Source organism: Mobula hypostoma, chromosome 10 (assembly GCF_963921235.1).
Source record: "Mobula hypostoma chromosome 10, sMobHyp1.1, whole genome shotgun sequence".
In the NCBI taxonomy this organism is placed as follows: Eukaryota; Metazoa; Chordata; class Chondrichthyes; order Myliobatiformes; family Myliobatidae; genus Mobula; species Mobula hypostoma.
The window spans coordinates 106586206-106609331 of NC_086106.1; the positions used below are offsets into that span (position 1 = coordinate 106586206).

The window sequence follows — 23126 nt, forward strand, 5'->3', positions numbered from 1 at the left end:
GGGAGGTTTATGGAAGGATATGGTCCGTGTGCAGGTCAGTGGGAATAGGCAGAAAATGGTTCAGCACAGCCAAAAAGGGCCAAAAGGCCTGTTTCTGTGCTGTAGTTTTTCTATGGTTTCTAAAGCTTAATGAACATTTTTCATTGGGACTTATTTATTTGCCAAACCTTGGAGTATAGCTGTTTCTTCCATTTCTTGGAGGCGGAGGGACTCTATACTGATCATAAGGAGAAAAGGTGCCATTTTGGGGTGAAGGAAGCGGTGAAGATCTTCCACAAGGAACGTTATGTTGCAATCGAGGAGGAAGAACAGATTGGCCTCGCCCATAAGCAAATGCCATGAAGACCTGTTTCCCACGCATCTTTTTTAATAACCGCCTGCGTGATTTTGGATCAAGGTCTGGAATAAAAAAAAATTGGAATCAAGAATGGAATTATCCGAATGAAGCAAATGCTCACACTATTAAAAAATGTACACCTCAGAAGTGCTAAAACTGGTAAACAATTTGATTTCATTACACAGATCAAAAACTGCTTCTACTCGAGGGACTAAGAATACAATATTTGCTTTCAGGAAAATGTACATCAGATTCTACAATGCAAAGCAATCTGACTACTGCACATCAATAATTGGAGAAATGAAATTTAGAAAAACACATTGGCTGAGGCTGGTTTTGCATCTAAAACACCACCGAAAGATGCCATAAACATTCATACTTTCATATTCTGTACAAGAAATTTGATAATACAAAAAAGTACTTAATTCAGGAACTCCATAATTTTTTTAAAATTTTAAATGTTTGAACCATAACCAAAGATTGATATTTAACACACTCAACTCATTACTAACCCAACTCCGAAATGTAGCCACTGGGTATCTTCTGGTAATTTCCACCTTTTCGGTTTGAAATGATATTCCAGGCAGGAACTGGTGTTACTTGAGTCACTGGCTTCAGATTAGTCAAAGGAACAGTGTGCCTGGGAATAATTATTATACTTTACAGGAACATCAAGATGGAACTCAATGCAAATGTCTAACAATCACTGCTGTTTTTTTTATTAGCGCCAAGTCTTTTGAACCATGTTATGCCATTTCTCAATTAATTATCCTCTAGCATTTCATTAATTGAATAATAGTCTGATAACTATGCCCAAAACATTTTTAATTACATTTCAATTTTTTCCTCCCCTACCCCCAAGTAGCCTAAAAAGAAAAAAAATGGACCCTGTTGCTTTTCATAAGCTGGCTGTTCTAAGCTGGTAACGTAGGAAGAAACCGTCGTACACCCGAGATCATATATCTTAACATTTATTCAATTGTTCGCTATTCTGCTGTGGACATCTGCTTTCACATCCAGCATTCACCTTTTCTCATCTTGCTTTGAAGGCAATCTTACCCAACAGTCACACGTTCATTTGCATCACAGGAAGCCAGAGAGCAATATGCAAAACGTATTAACTTAATCACAAGGAATTCTGCAGATGCTGGAAATTCAAGCAACACACATCAAAGTTGCTGGTGAATGCAGCAGGCCAGGCAGCATCTCTAGGAAGAGGTACAGTTGACGTTTCAGGCCGAGACCCTTCGTCAGGACTAACTGAAAGAAGAGTTAGTAAGAGATTTGAAAGTGGGAGGGGGAGGGGGAGATCAGAAATGATAGAAGAAGACAGGAGGGGGAGGGATGGAGCCAAGAGCTGGACAGGTGATTGGCAAAAGGGATATGAGAAGATCTTGGGACAGGAGGCCAAGGGAGAAGGAAAAGGGGGAGGGGGAAAAACCCAGAGGATGGGCAAGGGTTATAGTCAGAGGGACAGAGGGAGAAAAAGGAATGTGTGTATATAAATAAATAACGGATGGGATACGAGGGGAAGTGGGCCATTAGCAGAAGTTTGAGAAGTCAACGTTCATGCCATCAGGTTGGAGGCTACCCAGACGGAATACAAGGTATTGTTCCTCCAACCTGAGTGTGGCTTCATCTTTACAGTAGAGGAGGCCGTGGATAGACATGTCAGAATGGGAATGGGACGTGGAATTAAAATGTGTGGTCACTGGGAGATCCTGCTTTCTCTGACAGTAGGTGTTCAGCAAAACGATCTCCCAGTCTGCGTCGGGTCTCGCCACTATATAAAAGGCCACATCAGGAGCACCAGACGCAGTATATCACCCCAGCCGACCCACAGGTGAAGTGTCACCTCACCTGGAAGGACTGTCTGGGGCCCTGAATGGTGGTAAGGGAGGAAGTGTAAGGGCATGTGTAGCACTTGTTCCGCTTACGATCCCTGCGGAAAGCCGGGGGGGGGGGGGCAGTATATGCTTAGTGGTGGGATCCCATTGGAGGTGGCAGAAGTTACGGAGAATTATATGTTGGACCCGGAGGCTGGTGGGGTGGTAGGTGAGGACCAGGGGAACCCTATTCCTAGTGGGGTGATGGGCAGATGGAGTGAGAGCAGGTGCGTGTGAAATGGGGGAGATGCATTTGAGAGCAGAGTTGATGGTGGAGGAAGGGAAGCCCCTTTCTTTAAAAAAAAAGGAGGACATCTCCCTTATCCTGGAATGAAAAGCCTCATCCTGAGAGCAGATACGGCAGAGACAGAAGAATTGCGAGAAGGGGATGGCATTTTTGCAAGAGACAGGGTGAGAAGAGGAATAGTCCAGATAGCTGTGAGAGTCAGTAAGCTTATAGTAATGTATTAACTGTTTCTTTCACTTGGATACTGACTTGCTAACTTCATCCCATAATTACTTCACAAGTCCAAATAAGTGTGGGCAAGGTACCTCCCAGTTCTTAAAATAAGGAAAGTTTAACTAAACTGAGTTGTTCAAAGAACAACTCAGTTTAAGCCGGAAAACTATTCACCATGGATCAGAACTGAAGCCGCCTCTCAGATGAATGGCAAAATGTCTTCTCGACAACACAGCAAGTCCAGGTGCCTTGATTTACTATGGCTTGAAATCTAATACTACAGGCCACAGACTTGATGCAAAAAGGGCGAGCTCAAAGGAGAACGTGTGGGGCAAATTTACACAGAGTGGTGGGTACCTCAACACACTGCCTGGGGTGGAGTGGAGGCAAACATGATCAAGGAAATTAGATTGTCATGCGACTGCAGAGAATGGAAGAGTATAGACATTGTGCAGACTGAAGTGATTAGTTTAGTTGTTAAATTAGCTTGGCAAAACATTGTGGGCTGAAGGGCCAGTTCCTGTACTGAACTGTTCGACATTGTACCGATAATGAGACACAGCGATGACAGTCAATTCACAAGCGTGTACACTAGATAGCAAGCAGAGCAGTAAGTGAAAAAAACTTGGAAGTCACTTTGAACTGAAACATCCTTTTCCAGCTTAGTCTGGAGAACATATTTTTAACCATTGTAAGATTGAGTGAATAAATGGAGGATACAGGATCAATACTGAACTACCTGAATCATGAGCAAACTCTGAGATTGCAAGACCATATGGTTTGGCTTTAAAGCAGTCAAGATGAGAAACTTGTTTCATCATCCTTCCCTTCAAACTCTCATCCTCTCCAATACACTAATATTCTCATTGTGAGGTTTGAACTCATTTTACTTAGTCAATTTACTTTCACAGTTCAGAATCAGGATTTGCAGGTAGAATTAAAATTTAGCTATTTATATTTCACGCTCCCAGGATTAGCAGGTGGTACTCACTATAGTCAAACATTTTACCTTTAATATTTCTGCATTCTTCCCCCAGCCAACCTATCTCCAGAGTAATCAGCTTCAATTCTGGTAACAATGTCATAAACATGGTTACACTGCAACTGCCTGTTTTATTAGGCCAATACCTGTACTGAACAGGGAATATTTTTCTATTGAAAAAGTTGTGCGAAAACTAACTTTCCAGCTAATTCTTCTATGAAGACAGTCACCGAGTTGCCATCTTGTCCTGCTTCTTGAATGTGAGCATTGTAGTATTTCCCTCCTTGCTCAAGTTTCACCTGTAGACACACACTTTAGGATCAGCAGGTACTGATAAGATTTATAGATCCCATTTCACAGAATTAGTTACAAAAAATTACAGCTAAATTAATGAGCTATTAATCGGAAAATATGGAAGCTTAATGAGATCACCAAATTGAAAAACCAAGGGCATTTCACTGAAAAAACAATGGGGCTCAAGACTTTGATGACCAAAGGGATGGGAACAAGAGTGATAAGGCCGAGGAAGGGGAAGACAAATCAAAGATAGCATGCAACAGATATTATAGATAGAACAGGCAGGAGATGAGGCTTAATCAGAGCCAGTGGCATGAGTTACAGGGCAATAGAGGCATGGTACAGTTAAATAAGAAAGCAACAAATACTGGACTGAGAGCATTGTATTTGAATGCATGCAACATAAGGAATAAAATGGATGATCTTGAAATTCAGCTACAGTTTAGCAAATATGACATTGTGGCCATCTCTGAAACTTAGCTAAAGGATGGCTGCCAGTGGGGGCCAAACATCCAAGGATATACGATATAATCGGAAAGATAGGTTAGTCGGCAGAGGGGGTGGTGTGGCTCTGTGTATAAGAAATAATATTAAATCATTGGGAAAGAGATGACATAGGATTGGAAGGTGTAGAAGTATGGGTTGAGTTAAGAAATGGCAAGGGTAAAAGGACCCTAATGGCAGTTGTATTCAGGCCTCCAAACAGCATCTGGGATGTGGATTACAAATTACAGCAGGAGATAGAAAAAGGTATGTCAGAAAGGTAATGTGATAATCGTTGGGGATTTTAACATGAAAGTGGATTGGGAAAGCCAGATCAGTACTGGACCTCAAGACAGAATTTGTAGAATGTCTAAGGGATGCCTTTTTAAGAACAGCTTGTTGAGCCCACTAGGGAATCAGCTGTGCTAGATTGGGTGTCGTGTAATGACCCGGAGGTGACAAGAGAGCTTAAGGTTAAGGAACCCTTAAGGAACAGTGATCACAATGTGAGAGTTCACTTTGAGATTTGAGGAGGAAAAAATAAAATCCAATGTGTCAGTATTTCAGTGGAATAAAGGAAATTACAATGACATGAGGGGGGAAATGGCCAAAGTTGACTGGAAAGGGACATCTGCAGGAAAGACAACAGAGCAGCAATGGCTGGAGTTTCTGTGAAAAATGAGGGAAGTGCAAGACAGATATATTTGAAATAAGAAGAAATTTTCAAAGGGAAGGACACTACAGAGGCTGACAAGTGAAATAAAAGCAAATGAAGGCATACAAGGAAGCCAGAGCTAATGGGAAGATAGAGGTTTGGGGAGCTTTTAAAAACTTGCACGACACGATGAATTATGAGAGGAAGCTGGTGACTAATATCAAAGATACTAAAAGTTTTTTTAAAAATATAAAGTATATAAAAGGGTAAAAGAGTGTCCAGGGTAGATATGGGACAAATACAAAATGACGCTACAGATATTGTAATGAGAGATGCAGAGATGGCAGAGGAACTGAATATGTATTTTGCGTCAGTCTTCACAGTGGAAGATGTCTGCAGTATACCGGACATTCAAGAGTGTCAGGGAAGTGAAGTTTGTGCAGTAAAAATTATGACTGAGAAGGTGTGCAGGAAGCTTAATGGTCTGAGGGTGGATTAATCTCCTGGACCTGATGGAATGCACCCTCAGGTTCTGAAGGAAGTAGCTGGAGAGATTACAGAGACATTAACGATGATCTTTCAAGAATTGATAGATCCTGGCATTGTACTGGATGACTATAATTGCAAATGCTACTCCACAATTTAAGAAGGTTGAGGGGCAGCAGAAAGGAAACTATAGACCTGTTAGTCTGACATCAGTGGTCAGGAAGTTGTTGGAATCGATTGTTAGGGATGAGAATACGGAGTACCTGGAGGCACATGACAAGAAAGGCCAAAGCCAGCATGGTTTCCTGAAAGGAAAACCTTGCCTACTGCATTTTTTGAGGAAATTACAAGCAGCTTAGACAAAGGAGATGCAGTAGACGGGGTGTACTTGGATTTTCAGAAGGTCTTTGACAAGGTGCTGCACATGAGGCTGCTTAGAGCCCATTGAATTACAGGGAGTTACTAGCATGGGTGGAGAATTGGCTGGTTGGCAGAAAACAGTGGGAATAAGGGCATCCTATTCTGGCTGGCTGCCGGTTACCAGTGGAACTCCACAGGGGTCAGTGTTGGGACCGTTGCTTTTTACAATGTATGTCAATGATTTGGACTACGGTATTAATGGATTTGTGGCTAAATTTGCCAGTGATACAAAGATAGGTGGAGAAGCAGGTAGTGTTGAGGAAACAGCACCTGCAGAAAGACTTAGATAGTTTAGGAGAATAGGCAAAGTGGCAAATGAAATACAATGTTGGAAAGTGTATGGTCATGCACTTTGGTGGAAGAAATAAATTTGGTGGGCAGACAATTATTTAGATGGGGAGAGAATTCAAAATGTAGAGATGCAAAGGGACTTTGGAGTCCTTGTGCAGGATACCTTAAACGTTAACCTCAAGGTCGAGTCGGTTGTGAAGGCGAATGCAACATTGGCATTCATTTCTAGGTGGTATAGAATACAAGAGCAGGGATGTGATGTTGAGGCTCTATAAGGCACTTGTGAGACCACACTTGGAGTATTGTGTGCACTTTTGGGCTCCTTATTTTAGAAAGGATATAGTGACATTGGAGAGGGTTCAGATAAGATTCACGAGAATCATTCCTGGAGTGAAAGGGTTACTGTATGAGCAGTTCTAGGTTTATATTCCCTGGAGTTCAGGAAAATGGGGGAGGGGGGAGAAAGAGGGGGGATGGATCTCATAGAAACATTCCGAATGTTAAGAGGTCTGAACAGATTAGATATGGCAAGGTTATTTCCCATGGTAGGGGAGTCTAGGACAAGAGGACACGACTTCAGGATTGAAAGACATCCTTTTAGAACTGAGATGTGGAGAAATTACTTTAGTCAGAGGGTGGTAAATCTGTGGAATTTATTGCCACAAGTGGCTGTGGAAGTCGTGTCATTGGGTGTATTTAAGGCAGAGATAGATAGGTTCTTGATTAGCCAAGGCATCAAAGTGTATGGGGAGAAAGCAGGGGCGTGGGGATGACTGGAAGAATTGGATCAGCCCGTGATTGAATGGAGGAGCAGACTCAATGGGCCAAATAGCCTACATCTGCTCCTATATCTTTTGGTCTAACTCACCTGGCATTTATCCCCCAAGCAGTACTGCTGTCCAGAAACCACCATATAGTCCACTTTCTGCTGCTCTGTAATAAGAAAAACCTTAAACTTTGAGGGGAAAAAAAAAATGTTCACTTTGATCATTCAAGCTCAGATCAGAATCAAGATAAATAGAAAAAGGTCAACATGAAGCATTGGGAGAGAGTATTTACCACCACAAAAGTAATGGTTACCAACAGATTTCTGTTCCAACTAAATACCACTATGTGCATGCATTTGTTTATGCATCTCAAGTCAAACGTGCAAAAAATCAATGCCACCAATTTGAATTATAAAATAGGAAGTGCTCAATATACACCAAGATAAAGTTATCAATTGGAAATGTTAATGCCACTTTCTTCCTGTTGGGTACCTCCTGATCTGCCATTTCCAGCATTGTTATTACTTATGTCAGAATTATGTACAACATTGTCTTTACTATGCTTCAAAACTAAATTAGCTATTTATCTCAATCTTTCCCAAATTTCCAATTCAAAATAATCAGGTTTAATAGCAATGCCATATGTTGCAAAAATGTCATGTGGCAACAATACAAAAACTAATTTACAGCAAGTTTACAAATATTCAAAAAGTTAAAATAGTGAAAAAAGTGTGGTTGCACTTATGGGGTCAATGGCCATTCAGAAATCTGATGGCAGAGGGGAAGAATCAGAGTCTGTGCCTTCAGGCTCCTGTACTTCCTCCCTGATGGTAGCAATGAGAAGAATGCTTGGCCTGGGTGAGAGGGGTTCTTAATGATGGATGCCTCTTTTTCCTGAAATATCACTCCTTGATGTTCTGGATGCTGGGAAGGCTAGTGCCCATGTCATCCTTCCTACCCTCTCCAAAGCAATGGAAATAAGACCATTATGAATGGCTACCTTTCCTGCTGTCAAGCCAAACATCAAATTCCACATTGCGATAAATTTCTGAATCCAGCGCCTTCAACACCTTAAAGGGAAATGGCATCTTTGATGGGCCATCCACAGTCTGAAATACAAGGTAATTGAATAAATCAGAAGTGAAAATTGCAGGAATTAAGTCCTATCAGATGAATCACCATTTTCAACACTGGGCACTGCCTCATTTGACCAAGCTGAACTTGGAACAGTACACAAGTGGTTCAAATTTCAGCAAAGTAAAATCATGTTTACCACAGCTTTGGTAGCCTTACAGTGAAAATCATCTTGTTCAGTCCAGAGAAACATTTTAACAAAAACTTGTAAATAATAGAGGGTAAACAAAAGGTGAAATGCTGAAATCAAATCAATAAACTATTCAATGACTTTTCATAGTTTTAAAAATAAAGTCATAGAAAATCATTGCTCTATTACAAGTTAAATAAATTATTATTCCATTTTCAACTTGTCTTTTCAATGAAGTCTCTAAAAGGTCCATTACTCAAAGTATAACTTTAGGGATAAAGCAGATGGTAATACTGATGTGATAAAGCACTTAATTAACTTGGTGACTCTTCATGAAGTAACCAGCAGAAAAGTTAGTTTTGCATACAGGTCTGAGATTGTTACTCACTGAGGATGAGAGTGGGAGTTGTAGGATGGATAAGCAGTCAGACTGTGGCACAATGGTTCAGAGAGCCATTGTAAAGGTGGGGGAGGGGGGAGAAGAAAGAAATATAGTTGTAATTAAGGATTGTATCGTCAGGGGAGGAGAATTCTCTGTCAGGATAGAGAATCCCAAAGATAGTGTTGTCTGCCTAGTGCCCATGTTCAGAACATCTCATCTGACCTGCAGAGGAATTTGGAGTGGGAGGGGAAGATCCAGTTGAAGTCCTTGTGGGAACCAATGGAGGAGGAAAGAGATTGAGCTGAAAGAATTCAAGCAGTTAGGGATCAAAGTCAAACACTGAAAAGGTAATAACCTCTGGATTGTTACTCAAGTCACGTACAAATTCACACAGGGTTAACACATGTATAATGTGTGATCAAAATAAAACGCATGGCTCAAAAGATCCATGTGAAAATACACTGCTAGGATCAGCTTTATTCACCATATACATTTGCACGTATTAGGAATTTGTTGTGCTGTGGGGTGCAACATGGAACAAAAACATTCAATAGGAATAAAGAATTAAAAAATAAACTTAGAGGTTAATGTATAGATGTGGAATAAAATGTGTATTAATACCACAATGCACTTTCAATGTAATAGCATACTAAAAAGTCTTTTGAAGTTTTTAAAATGTTTACAGTGCAGTGACTGAGGTAGAGTGGTGGGGTGGATAACTATAATGGTCGATCAAAGTTAGAATTCAAAAACACACAAGACTGTTACATGCAATTTTCAAAAGAGGACAAACTGCACAAATAGTAAAAAAAATAGACAAAAAACACATGATAAATGAACTGTGGAGTCCCCGAGAAAGAGCCCACAGCTGCAGAGTCTGTTCAGCACGGACGTGAGGACGCCCGTCCACGAGCCTGACTGGCTGAAAATCAACTACACCTGAACATGGCAGTGAGAGACCCAACACTCCTGTACCCGCTTCCCAACAACAGTAGCAAGAGGAAAATGCAGGCAGATGTTGCTAGACATTGCTCGTTTTCTGCTCTCGTCCTCAACTATGTTAAACTTGCGTGACGCTTTAATTGGTGCGGGTTAGTCTTCCGCCATCAGGCCTTGATGTAGACTCCACCCCCAGTGACAGCTGCCCTGGCCGTACCAGCACTAGAGTATTTTCCTGAATCCCACAGATCACAAAAGCACCAGATCATTTAGTCTGTTTAAAGCCAAATCCTTAAAAAATTACAGGCTGCAGAAATCAGTTTGGCAGGGTTTCCCAAACCACTTTTATGCCATGGACCAATCCCGTTAAGGAGTTTATGGATCCCAAGTTTGGATCCCCTGTACTAAGAGTATTTGGCAGCTTTCTGAGCTGTCTGCAGAATGTCACCAATGGTTGCTGGTGCTATCTTGCTGCCTGGGTGAAGAAACTTCTAAAATGGCATGAAGTTTTTGCTGAAATAGGCTTATAGCACTTTCCAGAAGTGAGCTTTGGGACAAGGCACTTTTGCTGGCTAGGTACTGTCTGCAATGATTTTTCCCGCTCACTTTTTTGTCCTGGACATGTACAAGTCGTGCAGAGATGGCAGACTGATGTTAACTGCATAATCTACAGATCTGTTGGCTCTGTAAGCAAACTAATGAATCTAGAAAATGTTGAGTTATATATTTGAGAATTGAGAAGACTGATCTTTCTTCATTATTACAGGAGTGAGTGCAACTGGCCTGTAGTCATTAAATCCAGTGATCTGATTTTTTTTTTTTTGAGAGACTGGCATAATAGCAGATTTCTTGAAACATGGTGGAACACTAAATCGTTTAAGATTAGTACATTAGTGGATTTGAATTTGTGGGATATTGGCATCTATATTTGAGGAGGGAACTATCTCAATGGGGTGGACTCCATCTGAACGATGCTGGGACCAGGGTCCTGGCAAATTGCCTAACTGAAGCTGTGGATAGTCCTTTAAGCTAATAGTAGGGTGGGGGTTCAACAACTCAGAAAAGTGTGGATAAAATAAAAGGAACAGAGTGTGCTGAAGTGACAGAATCTCCAGAATAAATAAGACCAAGCTTAGAAAGTGATGAAAAATTAATTTCAGGCAATATGGAGATATAATTAAAGAATGGTGGTGAATACAGCACTGAAAGTGTTATACCTGATACAATATACAGAAAGGTAGATGATGTTGTAGCGCAGTTAGAAGTTGGCAGATATGACATTGTAAGCAGAGTCGCGGCTGAAAGATCACAGCTGGGAGCTTAATATCGAAGCATACATCCTACCAGGTGGGTAGAGGTGGGGTTGGTGAGACTGTTGGTTTTAAAAAATTAACAACCTTAGAAAGTAGTAATATACAATTAGAAGACAGAATCCTTGTGGGTAGAGTTAAGAAACTGCAAGGTCAAAATGGGTAGTTTTTTTTAAATATATAGGTATATAATAGAGGTATAGAAAGTTATGAAGGGTATGGATAGTAGAAAAAGCTTGCTTGCAGTTTCCTGATCTCAGGTGAGACTAGAACTAGAGGTTTTAGGTTATGGGTGAAAAGTGAAATGCTTACGAGGAAATTTCAAAGGCTAGTGAGAGTGTGGAATAAGCTGCTAACAGGTGGATGAGAGTTTGAATTCAACATTTAAGAGAAGTTTGGGCAAGTACATGGATGGGGAAGGTGTGGAGGACCTGATCCAGGTGCAGGTCCACTGGGGCAGAATGATAGTCTGGCATGAAGCAGATGGGCCAAAGATCACTACAGCACTGAAACAGTCTCTGACATTAAGGATTGTATCAAAGTAATCTCTCCAGTGGTTTTCTCAGATCTGCTCAGCTTACTCTCCTTGGACATCAAATTGGTAGAGACATTGGTGATTGCACTATAGGATTCTTTGCAAATAGTCATGTGCCTGATGGATCATTTCGTCTTATTCAATCTATGCTTCAAAACACTGACATCTCTTGGTTCCTTCTCATTCAGTGAGGATTAGATTTCTTCACATGAAATTGATTCAAAGAATGGGAAGTTAGGCCAAGGCCATGTCGTGACGGCAGCTCCTTCCAGTAACAAATTGAATACAGCCCCATTCTAGATATGGAGTGATTAGTGCATTATCAATGAAGTTCTGTAGTGCTTTACATTTTAAAAAAATTACAAAGTCATGCTGCATTTCATTTGGGTCCAAATGTTCCAGAGACCAAGAGACAAGAGAATAAAAGAATCATGAGGAGGAGTTCTCTTCTACACTAACCAACTTTTATCCCAGCCATTAAAAACTGAGATGATTACCAGCTGGTCTTCTTAGCTATTGAATCAATCTACTTAATGATTATACCCTGTACACAAGGCATCCTCATTCCAGAATATGTAGCCAGTGCACAACTAATTATCAGGAATAATGAATCACCGAGTTCTTTAAGCCTTACAGCATCAAGAAATTGATTCAAATTTCAATGAAACACTGCTACCTTAATTTCTTCTGTAGAATGCGTTGCCATTTTCTCCTCTGGTGAGCTCTCCAATTCACTATTTTCTTTGCCATTTTTTCTGGAACAAAAGAAAAAAAATTAGACTAAAATATTTGTTACCTCAAATCTTTATTTTTAAATAAAAGCAGTCCTAGGTGTGAATCTCTAACAAATTCCACTTCAATGTCCTCCTCTGACATTGTCAGTTCTAGGTAATGAACTATTCAAGATTAATTACTGGTACTTACTTCTCTGCACACCCCCCCCCAACCAAATATTCCCACTGTTACAAACATTACTACTTTCATAATATACAATGAAATGACTAAAATATACAAATTTAATACAAAAAGTTATTCATTCTTTTGTGTGGGCACGTGGCCAAGTGGTTAAGGCATTGAACTGGCAACCTGAAGATCATGAGTTCAAGCCCCAGCCGAGGCAACGTGTTGTGTCCTTCAGCAAGGCACTTAACCACACATTGTTCTGCGATGACCCTGGTGCCAAGCTGTATGGGTCCTAATGCCTTTCCCTCGGACAACATCGGTGTTGTAGAGAGGGGAGACTTGCAGCATGGGCAACTGCTGGTCTTCCATACAACCTTGCCGAGGCCTGCGCCCTGGAGAGTGAAGACTTTCCAGGCACACATCCATGGTCTCGCAAGACTAACGGATGCCTTTATTCATTCCAAAAATGTGCCCAATGTTTTACATCAAACAGATTGTTATTAAGTGATTTAATCATGATACAATTAGCTTACTTCCTGTCAGAATTATGTAATAACTCAGCTGCATTATACTGGTGATAAATGTCTGTGCTACAGTACCCGAGTTAGTTAACCAAACAAAGATCAACTCTTTTGCAATCCAATCAGACAGAGGCATACAAAATTGGAAAGTGGGAAGGGGCTGTTCCCCACAGTGTATGATGTAGGTGCCATGTTTTCCCCCTATTAAAGCACTTTTCCAAGGACCAGATACTCTTATTCTTAATAATCCAGACAGCTTCCAACATGAAAATAGTCACTAATTATGGCGAATACTAACCAATATAATTAGTATTTTAATAACCCAGTTTTAGATTCCATGCTTGACGAGAGTAAAACATCACTCTACCCTGTTCCTGTTCTCACCAAGATCCTCACCTGAAAAGCACCCCAAATCCATCTTTTCTCTCATGAATTACTCAAAATCCAATTTCAGTGTTAATTTAGTTGGACTAATTATACTTTTCTTGTGACCATGTTGCCAACACCCTTGGTGGAACTAAGTGCTACCCAACTTCTTTCATAAATAATCTGACGCTAAGTTTATTCAAAAGTTGTACAAGAGAGTGCAAGCAGATAAAAGTGTTCTTTTCCAGGAACTTGACAGAGCTTCATTCCTAAACTCTAATTTGTAGAATTACCTGACTGATTGTCAAACACTGGTATCTTTAATTTAATCATATGATTGATAGCGCCCTGCACTAAAATAGTTCCCTGATTAATAATCAAATCAGGCTCAATATCTGAGATGAAGCAAATTGGTACAAGACCAAACGAGAGAGGAGCAGAATCAGGCCATTCAGCCCATTGAGTCTGCTCCATCATGGCTGAGCCCAGATCCCACTCAACCCCATACACCCACCTTCTCGCTACAACCTCTGATGCCCTGACCAATTAGGAAGTGATCAACTTTCACTTTAAATATACCCATGGTCTTGCCCTCTACAGCTGTCTATGGCAGAGCATTCCAGAGATTCACTACTCTAGGTTTTAAAAAAAAAATCCTCCTTACCTCTATTCTAAAGGGTTGCCCCTCAATGTTAAGGCTGTGCCTTCTTGTTCTGGACACCCCCACCCATAGGAAACATGCTCTCCATATCCATCCTATCTAGACCTTTCAGCATTCAGTAGGTTTCAATGAGATCCCCCTACATTCTTCCAAATTCAATGAGATGCCAAAACTGGAAACATTCATATGTTAACTCATTCATTACTGAAATCGTGAACTTCCTCTGGACTCTCTCCAATGACAACACATCCTCTGAGATACTGTGCCTAAAATTGTTGATAATTCTCCAAGTGCAGCCTGACTAGTCTCTTATAAAGACTCAGCATTATCTCCTTGTTTTTGTATTCTATTCCTCTTGAAATGAATGCCAAAACTGCATTTGCTTTCTTTACCACAAACTCAACATGAAATTAACCTCTGGGAGTCTTGCACGAGGACTCACTAAACTCTTTGCACCTCTGATGTTTAAATTTTCTCTCCATTTAGATAATAGTCTGCATCATTGTTTCTTTTACCAAAATGCATTACCATACATTTCCTAACACTGTATTCCATCTGTCAACTTTTTTGCCTATTCTTTCAATTTGTCCAAGTCCTGCTGCAATCACATTGCTTCCCCAGCACTACCTACCCCTCCAGTAATCATTTCATGTACAAACTTTGCCATAAAGCCAATTCCATTATCCAAATCACTAACATGTAGTGGTCCCAATACTGACCAGAGGAACACTAGTCACCAGCAGCTAACCAGAAAATGCCCCCTTTACCCCCACTCGCTGCCTCTGCCTGTCAGCCATTCGCCATCTATGCCAGTACATTTTCTGTAACACCATAGGATTTTACCTTGTTAAGCAGCCTACCGTGAGGTACCTTATCAAATGCCTTCTGAAAATCCAAGTAAATGACATTCACTACCTCTCCTGTACAATATGCTACACATTGTTAGAGAAATTAAGCACAGAGGGATACAGAACAATAGGTTCCACAACCTACTAAATTGGTGACAACCCCATCCATTTACCCTGCAACCAACATACACTAGTTTTATAAATGCTCTTACTCAATTCAAACCAATGATAGTTACAACTGCTTTCTTAATGTGCACAAAATTTGAAATAGCTCATTGCAAATCCCTGCAATGAGTTGCGCTGATATACAAAAGAAAACAACCAACAAGAAACCAAGGATTGCCAATACTCAAGATGTAGATAGTATTACTGAGTACAAAAGATGAGAAATACTGAAAATGAATAGGTTTTGTTTAATATTTCAACTTAGTAACGTGAACAGCAAATCAGGACACCAACCTTCTCCCCGATTTAGATACCCAAAATTTAGGACAGAAGATAGGAGGGGGTTAAATGTTTTTTTTTTCAAGATAACAAGAATAACTGAGAAATACAGAGCAGTGAACAATGTCAGTAGTGGGAAAACTATCAGAGAATATTCTTAGACTGAAGCAATATAGTCTGGATTAGGGATAGTCAGCATGGCTGAGCAATAGGTAACGTCTCATGAGCCTGATTCAGTTCTTTGAGGCAGTGACAAAACGAATTTATGAAAGTAGAACAGTGGATCTGTAATATATGGATTTTAGTAAGGTATTCAAAAGGTTCTCCATGGAAAACTCAAGAGTCAGGAGGCATAGGATCCAGAGATTCAGAATAAATTCCCTACAGAAGGCAGAGGGTGGTAGTAGATGGGGCATTCTCAGTAGTTAAGGCAGCTTATGATATGTTGGCCTTATTTGCTGAAGGATTGAGTTCAAGAGCTGCAATGTCATGTTGTAGCTCTATAAAACTCTGGTTTGATCACATTTGGAGTATTGTGTCCAGCTCTGGTCTCATTATCGGAAGGATGTGGAAGCTTTAGAGGATGCACAAGAGATTTACCACAATACTGCCTGGATTAGGGAACATGTCTTATGAGGAAAGGTTGAGAGGACTCAAGCTTTGCTCTTTGGAGCAAAGGCGGCAAGGTGTGAATTGATACAGGAATACAAAATAAGGGGCATAAATGGAGTAATAGCTTGGTCCTCCCCCACCCCCCCCAAAGCAGAAATGGCTAATACAAGAGGGTATAATTTTAAGCAACACACACAAATGCTGGTGAATGCAGCAGGCCAGGCAGTATCTATAGGAAGAGGTACAGTCGACGTTTTGGGCCAAGATCCTTCGAAGGGTCCCAGCCCGAAACGTCGACTGTACCTCTTCCTATGGATGCTGCCTGGCCTGCTGCGTTCACCAGCATTTTTTGTGTGTGTTGCTTGAATTTCCAGCATCTGCAGATTTCTTCGTGTCAGCGGTATAATTTTAAGGAGATTTCAGGAAAATATTGAGGGGGGGGAAGAGAAGAAAGAAGAACAAGAGGTTTTTTTAAAATACAGCAATTTGTGGGTTTGTGGAACATGCTGCCATAGTACTAGAAGATAGATACAGTAGGGGCATTTAAGAGACTGATAGGCAAATTTCTGAAAGAAGAATCTAGGGCTATGTGGAGAGAAGCATTAGATTGATCTTGGAGTAGGTTAAAAGGTTAGCACAACAAATTAAGTTTAAGGACCTGCAACGTGCTGTACTTCCTATATTCATAACCAATGTTACATACCGTACAACCTTTTCAGAAAGATGTTCAGCATCATTGCCTTGGGATGTACTTGTTCTCCTGGTTTTCTTGCCGTGATTACGGAATAGTTCCACTGCTCCTCGCAGTTCTTCTTCATCGACTCCAAAGACATCTCTGTACAATATTTCATATACAACCGCTGAAATAAAAGGCATTTTATGCATTTATTCCTCTTGTATTTGGAGAAAGAACAGAGTACAAGTTCAGAAGTGCCAACTAGTGCCAAAACCAAGGACTGGAATGAAATACTGAATTTATTCTGCCTAATCTCTGCTTCCAATTTTTCCCCCAAATCATTTGAAATTTACAGCTTACACCATACCTTTGATACAGGCTGAGATTATGGTAATATTATCAATACATTATCTATGAATATGTTCTGCTTTGTTGAACATTACAAGACATATCTGAATATTACTTTTAACTGACAAACTGAAGCTACATAATGCTGTTAAGCAAAACAAATTTTGGCATGGCTATTGCAGTATCTTTTCAATAATAAAGAAATCTACTCCATAAGATAATGAAAGCAATCACAATGATTTAGCACTTTAATATACTGTAGCTTTAAACAAAAAGACACTGCGCTGAAGAACTTCACAGCTGCCACTGTTATAAACAAGTTACTTATAGATAAAGAACACTTTCAAGCTGGGGGGGGGGGGAGATATTAATGGTCACTATAAACATCACAAAAAAAAGGAAATTTCTCATCCTCCATTCTCTACACCTCCAACCACCTACTCCCCCCCCCCATCAAAAGTTTCCAAATTGCCTTTCAATACCAGCCAATCATTCAGTGTTCAAATAATCAGATTTGTACCCCAAGTCATATATCTTTATGCCATTCTTGGATAATTATACATCACACTGCTTTTTTTTTACTTGCGTCCAAGTTAGATGTCAGATAAATGTCACTAGAACTGTACATTAACTTTTACTTCACTTCAGGTAGTAAAAATACCAAATCAACAGCATTTAAAAAAAATAATCAATATAATTATTTAATACTTTAAGCGTACCTTGACACACAGCTGCAACCCCTTGAAACTGCTTTGTAAGGACACTATCATAATGGCCATTGTTGGAAGAGCACAGCAAAATCTTTTTTATTAAAAAAAGGAGAGCATTAATTCATCTTTATGCTGAATTGAAGGATTATGTTTTTAAGCACTGCATTTTTGTCCAATGTTTTATGTTTTTCCTCATTCTCCACTCTCTACACCTCCAACCACCACCTCCTCCGCCCAACCTGGTTCAAAACAGGCAAGACATACTAGCAATTTTGTGACACATTTTACAACCTCAGGTATCAATGTTTATTACTGCTGCTAACTGAATTGTGATCACTTCAGTAAATGTGATAGAGAAAATGCAGCAAATACGAGTTCAGAAAATGAAAATAACTGATGATCTCACACCTTTAAAGGTTCAGTGGTGTTGTATGGGTGAATTTTCTAGGTCAATGGAAGTTACTCCTGTTAGTACCAAAACTCATTTTTATTTCACTTAAAAAAAACCAAAGTTACTGCACAATTACAAATATTGGTTCTTGGATGCTACTTTTTAAAAATAAGCTGTTTTTAAACTTAAAGTGGGTGGAACTGGACTCTCTCATGGTAGTGTCTGAAAAGAGGATGCTGTCCAAGTTGCATGCCATCTTGGTCAATGTCTCCCATCCACTACATAATGTACTGGATGGGCACAGGAGTACATTCAGCCAGAGACTAATTCCTCCAAGATGCAGCACAGAGCGTCATAGGAAGTCATTCCTGCCTGTGGCCATTAATCTTTACAACTCCTCCCTTGGAGTGTCAGACACCCTGAGCCGATAGGCAGGTCCTGGATTTATTTCATAATTTACTGGCATAATTTACATATTACTATTTAACTATTTATGGTTCTATTACTATTATTTATGGTGCAACTGTAATGAAAACCAATTTCCCCCTGGGATCAATAAAATATGACTAAAAACAGAACCTTCTAACTTCAATAAAAAAAGAGCTATAGGAACTCTGGTCAGCCAGCAACTGTACAAGGAAATACTCGTCAACATATTGGGTTGAGATCTTTATTCTTGTCTCCATTGCTTAAACTTAATTTGTGAAGTCATGTTGATATCCAATTCACTTATCAGAGTTTCTAAACAAGTGGACAGATTATCAGTGTACGATTGACTGCCTAATGCCGTAGTGTTTTTAACCTCATTTTGGAGGGAACTATCAATCCTCTCTACTGCATATCTATTAGGTTACTTTGGTTATATTGCACATTTCTCCCACTACACTAATCCAATATTATTCTCAGACACAAAACCAGTTGTTAATTAAAAGCCATTCCTCATTGTTTTGAAGGAATGTTTTTTGCAATCCCCCCCCCCCCATTTTTCCAGGGCTGTAGTTCCTTGTTTACTGCAGCAACCTGTCCAAAACCTGCTGCTACAGGGAGCCTTCCCCCTTTATTTGTTTCTTCACTGTCACCATCACCCTTTGCTGCCAGTGTTTCTGCTCAGCCATTCATTAAAACAGACTTCTCCCGCCATTATATATAGTTCTCAATGCTCCCTTTTAGCCCCAAGCCTCCAAGAACCATCATGATCATTCAAGTACACCTTCCACCAACCCCAACTCCCCCACCACCCCCCAAAAGCATGTAGGCTGTGCTAGAACAGTCATACCTCCATGTTTCAGTCTGATCACTTGTGCCCTGGATGCCTTACCATGCTTGACAGCACACAAGATCACATTGATCTGCTATTGCAGCAAGTCGAGATCACACATCAGATATCCTCAGAAGTGCAATGTAATAGGATCTAAAATGATTTAGCTACCGATGACTGTAGTTATCTTTGGATGAGGACAAGTTGAATGAGTCACTGAAATATTTGTCAAGTGTGTGTCAAGTGCCCTTAATTACCAAAACGTCACAACAGGCTATACAACTTCATGCTTTTTGTATTCAAACACCAAAGGGAATTCAAAATTAGATCTTGTCAGTACTGTGTAAAATAAACAGCAATGTTAGTGGCAACTGGAAAGCCAAGGCTTTTCACAAGATAACCAAAGCAGCCATGATTTTATTGAATGATAAAGCTTGATGAACCAGTTGCCTATTCCTGCTCCTATTCCCCATGTTCTTAAAAAGCAACTCATTAAACATTTCCTTGATCAATTTAGACCCATACTAGAGGACATTTGTTTTTAAATTGATCAGGGTTTGTGATTACATAATAAACATGCTCAATAACTATGTAAATACACAGGACCGTAGCATGTAGAGGAATTTGTAATGAGAGCTCTGATAGCAAATGATACTGCTTTTTAAAAAAAAATCGAACAGAATCTTGTTGACATTACTCAGATATTGAGCAAGGATACAACCCTACACTCGACATATAAGCCTATTTAGGACTAAGCCGTTATCAATCCATCACCACACAATGAATTGCTCTGACATGCATTGATACTGAGTAGCTTCCAGGATGATGAAGAAAACAGGTTAAACTCCAAGTTGAAAAATGTTTAAAATGCTCCATTAATAAACTTGTTAGCTTACAAAAGTACAATCCCAACCCAGAAAGTAATCAGCTTCCACAGATTTTCTAGCATATTCTTTTTATTTTGTGATTTCCCACACATGCAGTGTTTTGCCAGATAGGTTTGCTTACCAAATTTAAACAAATGAATTTTACATTTTTTGCCAGTTAGACGGAAAGCTAAATTTGCTACAAATTGGGAGAAATATCCTGGAAGTACCCCACAGCATGAATAAAACATTGGGAGTGTGGAGTCGAGACTTCAGTACTGATACTGAATTCTCTTGGGCTCCAGTTAATGTAGATAGGGGAAAAAACAGAATAGCTCGGCAAAGCAGAAAACACTAGACTTTACATATAAACAACTGCATTCAAATAAGCTGCGGGTGGTACAAATTTTCCAAAATAGACTGGGCATAAACCGAAAATGTTTGTTTCAGAACTTTTGATCCTTGAAAAAGATAGAATATAATGCTTCCATTATGTACGATTTCCAAGTTTATTCAAAGTACAATTCATCCATTTTTCTTAATTAAATAGCTGATTAGTTAAGTCAGAGAATCTGATGCAAAAACATTACCCACACAACTAAAAGAATCCCAGTAGCTAGCCATTAGTAATGAGCTAGATCAAAGCTTTAACTATGCAAGCAAATATATAGCTTTGCTAGGTTATGCACACATAACCAGCAATAAATTCCAATAAACATTTGTAAACAACTCCATTGATTATACTACCAACCATGTGATCAATTATACGATCAGCACTTTTTCACAACTTCAAATGGCATTTACACAATTGTTCTACAATCAGTATTTTTTTCTTTATTTCAACTTCACCTGCTTCCTGGTCTTAATTTACTGTTTACCTTGATTTGTTCTACAGTACATACATCTTATGATGCATCCCAACATTATAAAAGGGACAAAATGGGTTTTCCTTGCCTTCTTCTCAAATCCATTATTTGTGCCTTGCATGGGAGGTTTTCCAGGATACCGGTAAATGAGAAAATCACAACTTGATATTTGGAGAAAAGAGCACAAAATTTGTAAATTGATTTTTAAATCTTATTTCATCTGGAGGAATTGCATCAAGCATTTTGGCATCACAATTTAGTCAATACATTAAAAACTTCATTTGTCAAGCTACTCATAAATCCTCCCCCCTTAATGCTACAAAACTTCAACTGTCATTGAGCTTGACCAAGATATCTCATCTTTGAAAGATTGAAGACTTTGACCACATTCAACAGGAGAAATTTGCTATAATTTATAAAAAGTGAAATTAGAATCAGCCCCAAACAATACAGTATACCAGTGGAATGAACCAGTACAAGATAGTTGACTTAGTTTAAAAAGATATACAATAGAGAAAGGAAATCAGGAGACTGGAAGGGGCATAGACAGCATTAAATACAGACCAGCTGGCTCCTTTTGCAGTTGGACAAATGGTCATCTCATTGTTGGCTTAGCAAACAGAAATAAGCTTTAAGCTTAACATGATAGGTATCCAATAGTACAAAAGATGCTATAGAAACAACCTGGTCAGCTTGTAATATAAATATCCAATAATACAATATTTCATTAAAATAACATTTGATTAATAACTAAGTATTAGCAACAAATTATGTTTAGCTGCAACCTCTTGAAGATTAGGAGAAAATTCTTAAATATCCAGTTAAGCATGGCTCAAGTCACAAGCACCAAGGCTATTTACTGATCATTAGATGCAGACTATTACAGGTAGATGACATTTAGCCAGAAAATTCCACCCTTCAGCATCTAGACTTATACTTTTCAACAGTTGTCTTTTATACAAAAAAAATGCTTAACCACAAATTACAAATTTTTGTAATTACTCATCTATTTTTTTCCTTATTTAGGCCATACTCACTTGTACATCAGTGAAAGCGCATTCATCTCCAAGACACCTGCCCATTCCTGGAAAACATTGCATAAAATTTGAATGCAAGCAAATAAATCTTAAGTTTATGCAGTAAATATTTGCAAGAATATTCTGGATTCAACAAGATCATTGAAGTCCCTTACAACAATGCAAAATATTTTTCTGAACTAGGCAAAAATTAATGTTTACCTCTGCATCTTCCTCCTACCGAGCAAGATGGAAAAACATCTTTCATTAGGTCCAATGCACAAGATTTACACACTACAGAATTTCTGGCATGATCGCTTGCCGCTGCTTACTGGGACAATATTGTGGCATGAATTGTGGGAGGTAGGGTGGAAAATGAGAAAGAAATTTGAGTCACTGGGATTGGGCCCCTTTGATATTGATAAGTAGAAGAGGTTTGGTTGGTCAGGAGGTCTCCAAATGGGGGGAAAATGCGAAAGACATCTTTGTCACCTTTAAGAAAGTGAAGACCTTAAACCCTCTGGCTTTGGGACAATAAAGTTTTTAACTAAACTAAGAATGGCCTCACCTTTCAGTTAAGTGCAGATTCAGTGCATGTGTGCAGAAATGCATGATCTGAATTAGTATCGTACGTCCTTTAGTGTCTTACATATGCCCTGCAACCTCCACCCTGGGCTCTCATTCGCAAGAGTCTTTATGACAATCTAAAGAATGACTTTCCACTCTGCCATGAAAATTATCCTCCACATGTAAAACGGGTGGGTGTCCCAACTTAAAGATTTAACTACAGGACAATGCATTTAACCATAATTTGAAATGTTACATCAACTGGAATTTTTTCCATTCAGGACTGCATGTAAAAAAAAAGCAAAACATTGATTAAACATCCAAGTTACATTAACATTTGACAACATTCTTCCACGTTGGATTAAACACATAAATCATATTAGCCAAAGCCAGACAAGTTTAAGCTAGATATAGAAAAGAGTTAACTCCTCAGTTGGCTCTCCTTGCGCATAATAGGAAGCAGTTCCAGCAGCATACTTAAGCTGTATAATATTTGAACAGTCTCCTAGTACAATAAGATGGACTCTACCTCAATCTACTTTGCTATGGCCTTGCAAGTTATTGTCTGCCTGCACTTTC

General features: G+C 39.4%; 1 protein-coding gene across 1 annotated transcript in view; it reads right to left on the reverse strand.

Annotated features, from left to right (window-relative positions):
- The window catches only part of alg13 (ALG13 UDP-N-acetylglucosaminyltransferase subunit), a 61346-nt gene that overhangs the window by 26179 nt on the left and 12041 nt on the right, over positions 1-23126 (reverse strand). The window contains exons 4-13 of the mRNA XM_063059822.1: positions 22002-22048; positions 21053-21125; positions 17593-17674; positions 16553-16709; positions 12171-12249; positions 8065-8173; positions 7166-7230; positions 3864-3964; positions 850-977; positions 168-399 (exon numbers count right to left, since the gene is read on the reverse strand). Coding sequence (XP_062915892.1) covers positions 168-399; positions 850-977; positions 3864-3964; positions 7166-7230; positions 8065-8173; positions 12171-12249; positions 16553-16709; positions 17593-17674; positions 21053-21125; positions 22002-22048 — 1073 coding nt within the window. The remainder of the gene's footprint in view (positions 1-167; positions 400-849; positions 978-3863; positions 3965-7165; positions 7231-8064; positions 8174-12170; positions 12250-16552; positions 16710-17592; positions 17675-21052; positions 21126-22001; positions 22049-23126) is intronic.